This window comes from Pelophylax lessonae (assembly GCF_965119305.1).
Source record: "Pelophylax lessonae genome assembly, chromosome: 4".
NCBI lineage: Eukaryota > Metazoa > Chordata > Amphibia > Anura > Ranidae > Pelophylax > Pelophylax lessonae.
In genome coordinates this window covers 527,942,447-527,956,462 of record NC_138771.1, presented here as the reverse complement: position 1 = coordinate 527,956,462, position 14,016 = coordinate 527,942,447, and the positions used below count along the sequence as shown (strand labels likewise).

General features: G+C 41.5%; 1 protein-coding gene across 3 annotated transcripts in view; it reads left to right on the top strand.

The window, feature by feature from the left end:
- Positions 1-11,804, top strand: part of PARVB (parvin beta) — a 93,358-nt gene extending 81,554 nt beyond the window's left edge. For all 3 annotated transcript variants that reach the window (XM_082256873.1, XM_082256875.1, XM_082256874.1), the window contains exons 9-13: positions 383-444; positions 536-604; positions 1,009-1,110; positions 3,565-3,637; positions 11,265-11,804. In XM_082256873.1, coding sequence (XP_082112999.1) covers positions 383-444; positions 536-604; positions 1,009-1,110; positions 3,565-3,637; positions 11,265-11,341 — 383 coding nt within the window. In that variant the 3' untranslated portion in view covers positions 11,342-11,804. The remainder of the gene's footprint in view (positions 1-382; positions 445-535; positions 605-1,008; positions 1,111-3,564; positions 3,638-11,264) is intronic.
- Positions 11,805-14,016: the final 2,212 nt, after the last annotated feature.

The window sequence follows — 14,016 nt, the reverse complement described above, 5'->3', positions numbered from 1 at the left end:
GTCTATTGAGGCTGCATTTACACATACACAGGTCGGGCCGATCGATCAAAGAGCTGCAGCACTGTGTGAGCGTTTACACTTTATGAATGAGTCATCAGGGTGTTGGGCTGTGTTATACATGGCACTGGCCCAACATCACTGATTGCTCATTCATAAATAGTGAAAGCTCACACAGCATACCTAAAGAGCAAAACATAAACCACATATAATTTTCTCAAATTTGGCTGCAAAAGTAATAATACTCTTCATTTCTTTTTTGAATAAATCGGGGCACTTTAATACGGTAATCTGCCTTCTCAGCTTGTGTCTTTAGAAACCTGTTTAAATTTTTCAAGGAGTACAGATCAGAAACTCACATCTCCCATTCTTCCTCTCTGACCAGAGCGAGACGCGTTTGACACTCTGTTTGACCACGCCCCTGATAAACTGAGCGTTGTTAAAAAGGTAAAGAACACCTCTTCCTTCCAAGTCTACAGTCTGCTCCTCTAAAATAAAAGCATAGGTTGAACAGTTGTGTGTTCGATTTGTTTTGCAGTCGCTGATCACTTTTGTGAATAAACATCTGAACAAACTGAACCTGGAGGTGACCGAGTTGGAGTCTCAGGTAAGTTGGGGCAGACAGTGCTACACAGGGGTTGTGCTTTACTGCAACCCCCCATAATATAATATAATAGAAGTCATTGAGTAGGCTGACCCACTGAAACCACGATACTCCTTGTGTGGCAGATGGCTTATCTTAACAGTAATTGATCACTCAGTGTAATTGCACTGAGCCATTGAGAGCTCTACAAATCTCTATAGTTAATACAATCAGAAGGATATGGAAGAACAAGCTTTTAATTAACGAGTCCAAAAAAAAATGAAGGAAAATGGCAATAATAACTCAAATCACTATACTTCCCTTTTAATCTATCTTTGACAATCCTTGGAAAAAACAGAAAAGATGAATATCCTTTTACTATCCTTTTATTGTTTTTGCATCCTGTCTTATTCCTTCTGTCCTGTCAGTTTGCAGATGGAGTTTACCTGGTCCTTTTGATGGGACTCCTGGAGAACTATTTTGTCCCTCTGCACAACTTCTATCTTACACCAGAGGAATTTGAGCAAAAGGTAAGTTATAGTATGAGATGCATACATACACCTTAATTCATACAGTATATGAATGTGTGTAGAGCTATATAGATACTGTATGTGTATATCCATTTGTAGACTGATAGATGATGAAAGGTATATCTAGATTCATTTTATATTTAGACATATTGATAGAGGGGAAAGGTAAATACCAATTGGGAGTGGCTATTGATAGAGTAGAAGATAGCTATTGAAGGGGGGATGCGTATTAACCACTTAAGCCCGGGAAGACTTTACCCCCTTCCTGACCAGGGCCTATTTTGCGATTCGGCACTGCGTGATTTTAACGGACAATTGCGCTGTCGTGTGACACTGTACCCAAATGAAATTGACGTCCTTTTTTCCCCACAAAAAGAGCTTTCTTTTGGTGGTTTGATCACCTGTGTGATTTTTTTTTTTTTTTTTGATCATGCGCTATAAGCAAAAAAAAAAGAGCGACAATTTTGCAAAAATAACAATATTTTTCACATTTTTTTTTATATGACATCCCCCCCCCCAAAAAAAATGTAAAAATCTAAACATTTTAGGCCAATTTGTTTTCTGCTACATATGTTTGGTAAAAAAAAATTGCAAAAAGCTTATTTTGATTGGTTTGCGCAAAAGTTATTGCGTTTTACTAACTAAGGGAAAGATTTTTGACTTTTTTTTTTTTTTTAACGAGTAATGGTGGCGATCCGCGTTTTTTTTTTTTTGTTTTTTTTGCGGGACTGCGACATAGCGGCGGACAGATCGGACCCTTGACTGACATTTTTGACACCTTTTGGGGGTACCAGTGACATTACTACAATAATCAGTGCTATACATATGCACTGTTACTGTAAAAATGACACTGGCAGTGAAGGGGCTAACTTTATTTAAGAAGGAGGGGTTAAGTGTGTCCCTAGGGGCGTGCTTCTAACTGTGATTGGATGTGGCTTTTGATGTAACAGCAGAGATCTACGGTCCTACATAGCAGGACCGTATGATCTGTGCTGTTACACAGGGAAGAAAGACAGGCAGTGTCACAATCTGGATGGAGGCCAAAGTGCAGAGAGGGCTTCCCTTGCAGCTCAGTGCGAGTCACCCCTGGAAGTGGTACAGGAGGTGAAGCGTCCCAAGTAGCACAGGTCGCCTGTGGTGAACACCAGATGATTTCAGGAACTCTGGGTAAGGCAGGCAACTAGAAGAATAGTAAAAGCCAGGCCGAGGGTCAAACACCGGTGATCAGTCCAAGAGCAAGGTAAGTAGCAGAGCAGGGACGAGCCGGGGTCATACACAGGTGAGCAGGCAGAAACAGAGTCCTTAGGCAAGCCGGGCTCATACACTGGGAAAACAGGCAGGTAGTAGCAAGAGCAAAGTCCGAGAGGCAAGCCGAGGGTCAAACACCAGGAGGAGATCAGATGGTTCAGAAACAAGCCGGGTCACAACAGGAAGTCCAAACAGGAAACAGGAAGCTGAGATATAATCCAGCAATGAGTCTGCTCCTATGGCCACCTTTTATAGGCCAGCAGAGGGCAGTGTCAATTGAGGCTGGAACGACCATTGCTATTTCTGGCAATGTTGCCAGCTCTCCTACGGTCATTTCCCTGACGGGCCAGCAGAGGGCTGTGTCGATTGAGCCAGGAGCGTCCATGACTTGTACTGGCAGGAATGCCAGTACGGCTGTATCCCTGACAGGCGGCTTTGTTTACATCATCTGCCTGCCTTTCTCCCGGTAACCGATGATTGCGAGTGACCGACGGACATCGGGTCCGCCGCTCACACGTGCGGGGGGGGGGGTCCGTGAGCGGGCGGGAGTGCGCCTCCAGTGGCGCGCGCTCGCTCCCTAGAGCCTCACAGGCTAGCGACGTAGTACTACATCACTTTGCCTGTGAGGGGCTGACTGCCGACGTAAATCGTCGTTAGGCAGTCGGCAAGTGGTTAATGAAGATTTACCAATATTCAGGCGGGATGCGTATTAATGGAGATTTTCCAATACTTATAGAGATTGACTGATATTGATGGAGGCGAAGGTAGACATTGATAGAGGAGGGGGATGGCAACAGATTAACTAATAGAGAGGGAGATGGGTATTGGTGTGTGTGTGTGTGTGTGTGTGGGTGCTGTGTATTAATGGAAATTGACCAATATTCGCAGAGATTGTCTGTCTGCATTTTTGGTGTGAACCGGCCCTCCATCAATATCCAAATGTGAAAGCCACCTTCCCCACACAGATAAACGCTCCACCCTTGCAAGAGCTTGTCAATTTCCAGTGAATTGAAAATGGCACCCCACATGCATCTTGCAAACGGTGCATTTGTGGACACCAAATCACATGGTAGATCAGTAGTATATGGTGTGATGCAGCGAGTTTGGAAAATAAGGAGCGCTTGGTAGGTAAATATTGATCAATATAGATATACACCTATATAACAATTTTGTAAAAAAATTTTTTTTTTTTTTTATATTCTGCAGGTTCACAATATTTCCTTTTCATTTGAACTGATGCAGGATGGTGGGCTGAAGAAACCTAAAGCCAGACCTGAAGGTATAAAGTGTTTTTGTTTCTACAACCTATATAGCAAACCTCCGTATAAAAAGATAGCTTATAAAAATACAAATGTGACCTCATCAAGGTTGGTGGGCAACCTACAAAGTGTGGGTACCCAACAACCAAGGGCAGAAGTGATGGGAATTGCAATTTTTTTTTCAAGAGTTTTACTTTAAACCGCATGTACAAAAGCTGAACTGTTATGGATGCACAGAGTAACCAATCATTCTCTTGGAAACATAAAAATACACATGCATTGGACATCAAGAACTGGCCTTCCTCCAGAAACTTTGATGAGAAGCTGCGCAGGGCCCGGTACGTTTCTCTGCTCCTGACACCTGTCAGTATTTTGTCCCTGAGGGGCCAGTGCGCTTAGGAATAAAATTACGCCCTAAATTGGGGTTATTATACTTTGCACATTGCCTTGAGGTGAGGAGAATAATAAATCAGCGTGATAATGGACTCTGCTTCACAACAAAGCTTGACAAGTCAATTTCCAGGCTCCTTCAGAGTTACAAACATTACATTTAACACCATGGTGCGCTCGGATTGGCCCTTGCCTGTTACCATAGTTACGGCACTTTAAGTATTTCTTGCCTGTCAATACAAACTTTAAATCTTGCTCTGAATGTGGAGGTCACTATTGTAAAATGTGGAGTTATTGATTCATTTGGTACCTAATTATAGGGTTTCTGTGGATAAAATCCGGTAATATCATGCCTCAAGGCTCATTGGCTTCACCCAAGGTTTTAGGTATGGCGCAGGCCAAAATCCCAGCTGCCTTCAGGCAAATATCTTTTTTTTTTTTTTTTTTTTTTTTTCCTGCAATTACAGTTGGCTCAGGTATTCTAAATTCCAATTATGGGGCAATGACACCAGGAATATTGATATTTTCTTTAGTGTGAATATATTGCTGCTGAAAGGTTTATAACATGAAATAAGATTCAGAATAATACTCGGTGGAGGAATCCAGATTAATGTCTTGTATGCATTTCAGTAAATCAAGAAGTATCACAACCTCCGTTTTAAAGAACTATAATTTAAGGAAAATGGTTATTGCTTTTTATTAAGGAGGTACTGAAAATGACTAAATCCAATCCATGTTTTAATCGCTTTGCCATGTAATCGGAGGAATTAATTTGCCATCCTGGACTTGCAATGCTGGAAAAATAGTCCGTTCCCGCCCCCATGCTGTCCATCATGCTAATTGACAGCACAGTTTCTTCAGAACAGAGCTCTGGATGCTCCCTTCACATTAACCACCATGTCCGTGTTGTCATCTTTGGTGCATGCCAGACCTTGGAGCCTTCTCTTTTTTTTTATGTGACCTTATGTTTGAAATGAGCACCAGAGCTGCATTAGCCACTCAATGGAGTGTTAAAGGAGAATGCAGTTTTTTTTTTTTAAGACCTGTACATATTAGGACCAATGTACAAAGGATCCAGTTAACCTATCAGCATTTCTTTGGTGTGTGGGAGGAAACTGGAGTACTTGAAGGAAACCAACACAAGCACAGAGAGAACATGCAGATAGTGTCTTGGGTGGGATTCAAACACTGAACGCCAATGCTAACCATTAAGTCATTGTGATTGCAGTTTTTTTGGATTGCGGCCTATTCAGACTTGTATTGCTGTAATATAAATAACACACAACAGGGATAGTAGGGTCACCCTACTAAAAGTTGGGGTCCCGACTGTACCCATAAAAGAAAAAGGGATGGTGAGGAGGGTGTCTTGCACCAGCAAGTCAGAGCATCAAAATGTAATAATTCAAAAATTAAGAAACAATATAGTATAAAAATTCATTTTATTTATTAATTTAGTAAAACATACATGACGACATAAAAATGGAGCCAAGTCCAAAACCCTGACATTATTGTCTTACAAAAGGCAACAGGCACTTGTAATGTTAGCAACCGATAAGGATGGGTCTAACGCGTTTCGCAAGGGGTACGCTTTCTCAAAGACCGCTTGACAATCCTCAGTTGACTAGCACAGAAGAAACAATATAAAGAAAAAACACAAAAGAGAGAATTACATACAATGTTAATTCAAACAATGCATAAATATAAACAGGCATTTATATCAAAATAAATCCTATAGAACAAAAAAATTGATGCTCACCAAAGTGCTAGTGCTGCAAATGCATGGACATGAAGCCAGAGGAAAAGGCTGTACTGAGCACCCTAGAAGGGGGCCATGCGCAGGAGGGATACAACCAAGTGGGAGCTTCAGGGTAGACACCCCTAACACCTCCCTTCATAGAGACAGGGAAAGTGCCGAGTCCCATATTCTCGGGCTTCAGACAGGGAGGTACACCCTCTCACATCGGGGAACCCCACAAGTCAAAAGGGGAAGAAGGAGATCCCATCTGGGGAATAAACATAATGAGGATAAATTCCTTAAATCAAAGGGATAAATACAGCGCTTTTAAAGCAATTTGATATAGAAGATATAATTTGAAAATATATATAATGAAATATAATAAAGGTAACCCCATGTATCAATTGCAGTTATATGGGCATTTAAACAGGAAATGGAGAATGGGGGGGGGGGGGAGGGCGGAGGAGAAAGAGGGGAGAGACTGCCATGAGGCAACTATCACACCGGCTTACAACTCCCACCCCTTAATCACGTTTCCAGTATAAGAGGCAAAACAAAGACTTGAAGCATCCCTCTTGCACCTTGGGGAAAAATAATTTCCAACTTACCCAATGTATCTATAAGCAAGAGATCCTTGGGCTGAGCCCAAACTCAATTTCGTCCCCGAATGGATAAAGTTGTTCCCACAGGAGAGGGACCCCTCGTGCGTCCGAGGGGGGGAGAGAAAGACAGCCGCGTCTGAACGCAGGCTGCCTTCCCCCTAAAATACGGGACTCCACCGGAAGTGACGTGAACCGGAAGTCGTGTCAACTCCGGCGCAATAACTCCACCGGAAGTGACGAACCCGAAAGTGACGTCACCAGGCGCGACAGGATGAGGCACATATACGGACGTCGGAGGGCATACGGGATGTGATTTCATCACAGGCTAACATGATTAGCCAAACTGGGAGTCAGGATGACAGTTGCTCACCGGCTTTGCGCCCGAACACTTCCCTAAGACATCTCATAGTTGATCCCTTGGCCCCAACGCATGAACTGCAAAGCCCCCATCCGGGGAACCTTCCTAGCATTCCAGCAGAAATGAGCACTAGAGTAAAACCATGCACATATGACCATAACATGTATATTACATCATATTGATAAGGCAAATACTGCTATAGATGATTTTCTGAAATGCATAACAGATTAGTTATATAAATTCTTTGGAACGAAAAAAAAAAAAAAAAAATTATTAATAATGGATGGAAGGGAAGGGGGGAGGGGGGGGGGGGAGAGGGGGGGGGGGGGAAGAAATTTTGATTACTTCAAAAAAGGCTGGTATGAGATGACCGAGTTTAAACCAGGTGGAGTCATGGCATGCAAATTATCAATCCATCTGGCCTCCAATTTCAAAATCCTATTATCAAAGTCGCCCCCCCGAATACTAGGACTAATAACCTCCAAAACATGGAAGTTTTTTATATTGCTCGGGATTGGAGGGTTGTTATACCAGCTAAATCATAGTCTATCCAACAACCAATTTCTTTCCTGTATATTGGATTGCTGTAACATATGGTGTCTATAAAGCGCAATCAAACTCTAAAACAAAAAAAAATGCCAACAGGCAGGATTTTTATGACAGGAGAGACCCTATATAGGTCTCTTTGGTCATAAAGTCTTCTCTCTGCCTGTCAGCATCCATGTACACTAAGCTATGCATATGGAACTCAATGTACATTTAAGGCACCTCTCTGTGCCGTGATGTGACTCCTGTGATGTGACTTCATCACGGCCCAATCAAGCGGCTGAAGAATGTGAACCGAAAGGGAGATTGGGCTAAGATGGGAGTGCTGACAGCATAGCACTGGAGGGAATGATGGACAGGTAGGTTTGCTGTAATGTTATAGTATGCTCAGCATACTAGAACATTATGGGTAACACCTCCTGGGTCCTATCTAAAAAAATGCAGAGTTTATTTCCATTTTAATTTTGAATGATACTATAACACTAAACTAATGTCCCTGCATTGCAACAGATCGCAGCACACAGTGAAGCTCTACAAGGAGTTGTGGTGTGCTGCTTTGGAAGTAAAAGTGCAGATCTGATTTAAGGCCAAATGAATGGGCTGCCCTAACACAAAAGGACCAAATAGATCTGAATAGGCGGTTTGCTCAACTTGCTCATCTTTCTGCTAGTATGGGGGCAACAGGCCTTGTGCCTAGAAGTCAGTGATCACAAAGTGTTAGCAATCTCCTAAAAGGGAAACTATAATCTCTGTACAGTTTTTATATCTACGTATATGTAAATGTAATCAGATTAATGTACAGCATCTTCAGTCTGTTAATATTTTAACTTCGACCTATAGTTTCTTACTATATACATTATATTACCAAAAATATGCTTTTTCACACACATGAACTTTAATGGCATCGAAGTCTTAGTCCGTTGGGTTCAATATTGAGTTGGCCCACCTTTTTGTAGCTATAACAGCTTCAACTCTTCTGGGAAGGCTGTCCATAAGGTTTAGGAGTGTGTCTATGGGAATGTTTGACTATTCTTTCAAAAGCGTTTTTGTGAGGTCAGGCACTGATGTTGAGGAGAAGGCCTGGCTCACAGTCTGCGCTCTAGTTCATCCCAAATGTGTTCTATCGGGTTGAGGTCAGGACTCTGTGCAGACCAGTCAAGTTCCTCCACCCCAAGTTTGGGATGGAGTTTAGAATGGAGGAACTTGACTGACCTGCACATAGTCCTGATCTCAACCCGACAGAACACCTTTGAGATGAATTAGAGTGGAGACTGAGCCAGGCCTTCTCGTCCACATCAGTGCCTGACCTCACAAATGCACTTCTGGAATAATGGTCAAACATTACCATAGAGCCAATCCTAAACCTTGTGGACAGCCTTTCCAGAAGAGTTGAAGCTGTTAGAGCTGCAAAATGTGAGCCAACTCAGTATTGAACCCTACGGACTAAGACTGGGATGGCATTAAAGTTCATATACGTGTAAAGGCAGACATCACAAAATATTTGTTAATACAGTCTATATTCCTGGTTTAAGAATATGAGTAAACATAGAAATAAATGAGCATGCAAAAGTTTAAGCTGTTACAGCTGCAAAAAGTGGGGCCAACTCAATATTGAACCCTACAGACAAAGACTGGGATGACATTACATTTAATTTGCATGTAAAGGCAAGTGTCCAAATATTTTTGGTAATTTAGTTTATGTACATGGGGGGGGGGGGAGGCCATATTTGTTAATAACATATGCATATTGAAACTGCTCCCCACCCCTCCACTTTCCTGCCACTCGCTGCTATAATTGCTATGGTACTAAGTTACACCCTGCAGAGCTCCATGAGGAGAGCTGATTGGAGGAAAGGGACACATCTCCCTGCACACAGCAACAGTGCTGAGGCTGTCAATCACGGGCTGTGTGGCAGAGCTCCCTCCCCTGCCTCCATTTTACCACTTGGTGTCAGGAAAATTTGTCACAAGTGACTTCTACAGATTGGGGAATGAAGCAGCACATAGAAATGACACTTAGTGCTTTGAACGTACATGGGTTTACATATGCCTTAAGCATGGATGTCAGTTAAGTTACCTGAGAGACAGGTAACCATCAGAATAAGCGGTCACAAATCTGTATATTGATATCTTTTTTAATCTTTCAGGTAGGTTTTACAATATTTACTTAAAATATGTGCCATTTAACAGATCTCTTTAAAGATTTAATACCAGTACTCTGCAATAGAAGGCACTGTATACTAACCTCTCTGGAGGCTTATGTTTCCGGTTTCCCCTCTGTTCCTGTGATGTAGCCTCCATAGGCTTCCTTGATATTTAACCTCTTTGGGAATTTTCATTCCCTGTTCCTGCCCCTCCCTGGCCCAACGCTGTGATTCCTTCCTCTGATCTTTACATCAGTACAGGATTTTGCAGTGATGCATGGGTTGGGACAATCATGGGCTAGAGAGGTAAGTATACTGTCCTGTTTTTCTGGGTACTGGCACGTTTATATCTTAAGACCTGACAAGTTCTCCATAATAGTGTGTGCATGTTTTTTGTTTTTTTTTTAAATAACTATATGGCTATTGGATGCCAAGGATAGACTAGAACAAGCTTTTTCAACCAGGGTGCCCAGGCACCCTGGGGTGCCTTCTGGCTTCTTCAGAGGTGCCTTGGCAAAATGCCAACAAGTGGATCAAGCCTGCCTTTTTGTTACACAAATCAAGTTTTTCTGTGCATCAGTACAATTTTGGGCACCGAGGGCCAGCCGCTGGCATCCTAACAACTGATGATGTAATTGGTTGGTAAGGAGGACGTCAAGTCCCTGCATCTTTGTTTGCCTCACTTCATCAGCACTGGGGTCACTTAAGCTGAGCGAGGTAGAAGAGGAACACTAGAATGCTGAGCGAGGTAGAAGAGGAACACTAGAATACTAGTCAGTACCAGTGTGTAAAGGTATTTTTGTTTTATATAAAAAAAAAAAAAATGACCTCTAATGTTGGTTGTCCTACATGTGTGGATGTTGCTCCGTTATATAAATCTATTTGTTTAGTTCTCTTACATTTTAGAATGGGGTGCCTTAAGATTGTGTGGAAGTTTAACCTCCCTGGCGGTATGATTATGTCAGGAATTACATACCAAAAGCGGTACAATTCTTTTCATGGAAATTTGGCGTTGTGTATTATAGGCCTACAATTCTTAGTAATTACTGACTTAAACCTGACCAAAATAAGACTCTAGTAGACATCCCAGATGTGATAAATTTGAAACACAAACGCATGAATTATAATCGAATCAATAATATTATTTTATTATTTAATATATAATATATATAATAAAATTATATTGATTAGATTATAATTCATGCATTATATATTATATATAGATATATGTGTGTGTGTATATGTGTATATATATATATATATATATATATATATATATATATATATATATGTATATGTGTGTGTGTGTGTGTGTGTGTGTATATATATATATATATATATATATATATATATATATATATATATATATATATATATATATATATATATATATATATATATATATATATATGTGTGTGTGTGTGTGTGTATATATATATATATATATATATATATATATATATATATATATATATATATATATATATACAATATAAAATGTGTTTTGTGCAACGTTTTTTTTTTTTTTTTTTTTGAATTTCCCTCCCTAGTTCCGCTCCCATGCAGCATTGCTGCTGCAGGGAACGGAACTAGGAAGTGATCAGACCGACGGAGGAGCGGCGGGACTCTCGGCTGGCGATCTCAGCAATGAGAGATCATCGCTGGATCGCCAGGATAAGGTAAGAGAACACCGCTGCGCTCTCTGCAATCCACCCCGAGCGTGACTCGGGGTTACCGATCCTGATATGAAAAACCAACCCCGAGTCACGCTCGGGATCACCGCTAAGGAGGTTAAAGGGTGCCTTGACTTAAAAAAAGGTTGGGAAACACTGGTCTATAAATTGTAAGCTGTTTGTTTTCCTCTACTTCCAGACATTGCTAACCTGGACCTGAAGTCGACACTGAGAGTGTTATATAACCTGTTTACAAAGTACAAGAATGTGGAATGATTTCCCGCTTGGAAAAGGCCAGTCTGCAAGTCTTCCCCGTGCCTTACGTCTGCTATCCTAAAAGACCAGTTAGTCATGTTGGAAATCAACACAGAGACTTCCGCAGATCAGAACCACTTCTTTGTACACAAGGACATTTCACTAAAGAAACTGATTTGGACCTTCATATTATGTGGAGCCACAAACGTCCATATGTTGGGGTATGTTGGCAATCTAGGCTAAATCCAGTTTGTAAAATATCAAAGCACAAAAACGAGCGTGCCGGCATAGTGTAGAAAGTCTTCTTTACAGGTTCAAACCAACTTCACAACGGTGGCTTTGTGTGCTTTCCAAACACTGGACCCTTTGCTCTGCTTTTTCTGAATTCCAACATTGATGGCCACAAGTGGAGGTTCCTAGATTTGTCACACTTCTACCTACATGCAAGCTGTGCCAAGATTTGTACCTGTGAGTGCATTTCTATTTTATACAGTATAGAAGGCTTGTAACGCCATGTTGGTGTGCTCTTTATGGTGCTTTGATATTTATAGTTATAGGAGTGCTCCTCGCTGGTCTCCTATGAGCTGTAAGGCTGGATTACTTGGCTTCCTCTCCTATGAATGTTGGATTTATGTTCCATGTGGATTGCGTTTACTTTATAATGTATTTTCACCTTTACACCAAACATTTTATAGAAGAATTGCAAACCCCCTCCCCACCACTCTGGCTGTCATTGCATTTATCTGCTGTGCCGATAATCTTATGCTGCCCACGTGTGCCAGAAAACCAATCTGTATGCTTTTTTACTCTCCGTATCAGACTACAAAGGCGGTATAGCTGCGTATTGCCAGCAATGGCAAACAGTCATTGGTCAGCTCAGTTGACTGCACTGACCACTGACAGTCCTTCGCTTTTTTTTTTTCTTGGCAGTAGAATTGACAGTCATTGCTCAGCGCTGTCATGTGACTGCTAGCGATCGCTGGCATTATGCTACTATGCAGCTTCCAGGGCTGTGTATGGATCAGTACACTGGCAGACGTGGGCGATGGAAGATTATCAGCACAGCAGAAGAGTACAGCATTGATTGGAGGGGAGGGTATTTGGAATTCTTTACATTTTTGGTGTGAAAGTGAAATTACTTTCTAAGTTGTAATTTTTTTTTGGACTATGGGCAATGCGGTGTCAAGTGATATCACACTTGGATATATTAACATAATGTTGATACTTTTTATATACCTGGATACATTTTCTGTCTCATACCAGTATTTAATTTTTTTTTTTTTATTTCCTTCTAGCAGCTGCCATGTGGAAAGCAACCTCCTGTCTTTTCAATTTCTTGTGGTCTGCAGTTTTTATGGGGGTTGGTTAGTGTAGACTGGGACAAATAGCGCTGGTGATCAACCATTGATCTGCTGTTTTTTGACAAAAAAAATTTTTTTTTTATAATGTGCACCTGTGGTGAGAGAAAAATGAGGAGGTTTACCATTGCTGACCCCCCTTCTGAAGATGCTAGTTTTTCTGGCTGCGTCTGGTGTCCGTTTCTCAAACCCAGAACAAACGTACATCAAATTCAAGTCCGGAAAAGGCCGCATTTTTTTTATCTTTCTATACTTTCCTTGAGTCATTGACCCAGAAAGTATTGAAGATCTTGGATCAGCATGACAGCCAGTCAGCTAAAGTTTTCCGATAAAGGTAACAACTGTCTGCTTACATATTACTCTCATGCCAGTTTTCTATAAAGGGATGGATCGCCTCTTCCTTTCAGGCCAAATTGACAGGGTTTCTTTAGGGCCTCTCACACAATGCAGTTATATCAGACTTCCCACCACTTCTTCCTCTGTAGCAGCCACTGCAAATACCAGGTGTCTGAGCTTGCAGGGAGCAACAGAGTAATCTGCTCTGTCATGGGAGGAGGTCACATGCTTCTATTCCTGGAATCACCGAGCATTTAGCAGTAGCTGATAGGGAAGAAAGGATTTTCATTGGGGGACACCTGTTCTGATTGACAACTGTGTGAGAGGGTAATTTCCCTCAATTTGAGGAAACTTCCCCTCACTTCCTGTTAGGTATGGGGGACAGGAAGTGAAGGGAAATCATTCCAACAGGACTTGGCAAAAAATAACCTGATGGGGGGGGGGGGGTTAAATTTTTTGCTTGCTTGCTTTGATTTAAGTAAAACCAGTTTGGGCTATACATATAAACTTAGACCTTGTCCACTGAGGGCAAAGTGATTGGCTCTCCCTAATGGACTGCTTTCTAATAGCAGTGACCGATCACAACCAATCCGAATGTCCTCTTTTGAAGACAGACTAGTACAAGATGGATTCTGAGGCTGCTATTGGTCAGTACTCTTAATAAGAACTCTCTGTTTAAGAATGTTGTTAGTGTGGTGTTGAGAAAACAAATTAAGGAATGGTATTGCGGTTGGTCATAGCGCCAATTGACTTGCGGATCACGTGATTGGCTCCCCTAGTCAACAGCTTCCATATCATTAAATTTGGCAACCAGTTATGTGTACATAAAGGGAACTTTTCATTTTTTTTTCAGACCCTCCTTACATTTTTTATCAGTCTCAGGGCAGATTTATCCCCCTATTTTTCCCACTGAGCATTATCAACAAGACCAAAACATGGAAAATCTTGTATTGGTAACAACTGTCTAAGATGGAGTATCCCCTCACTTTTGGGAGATTTCTT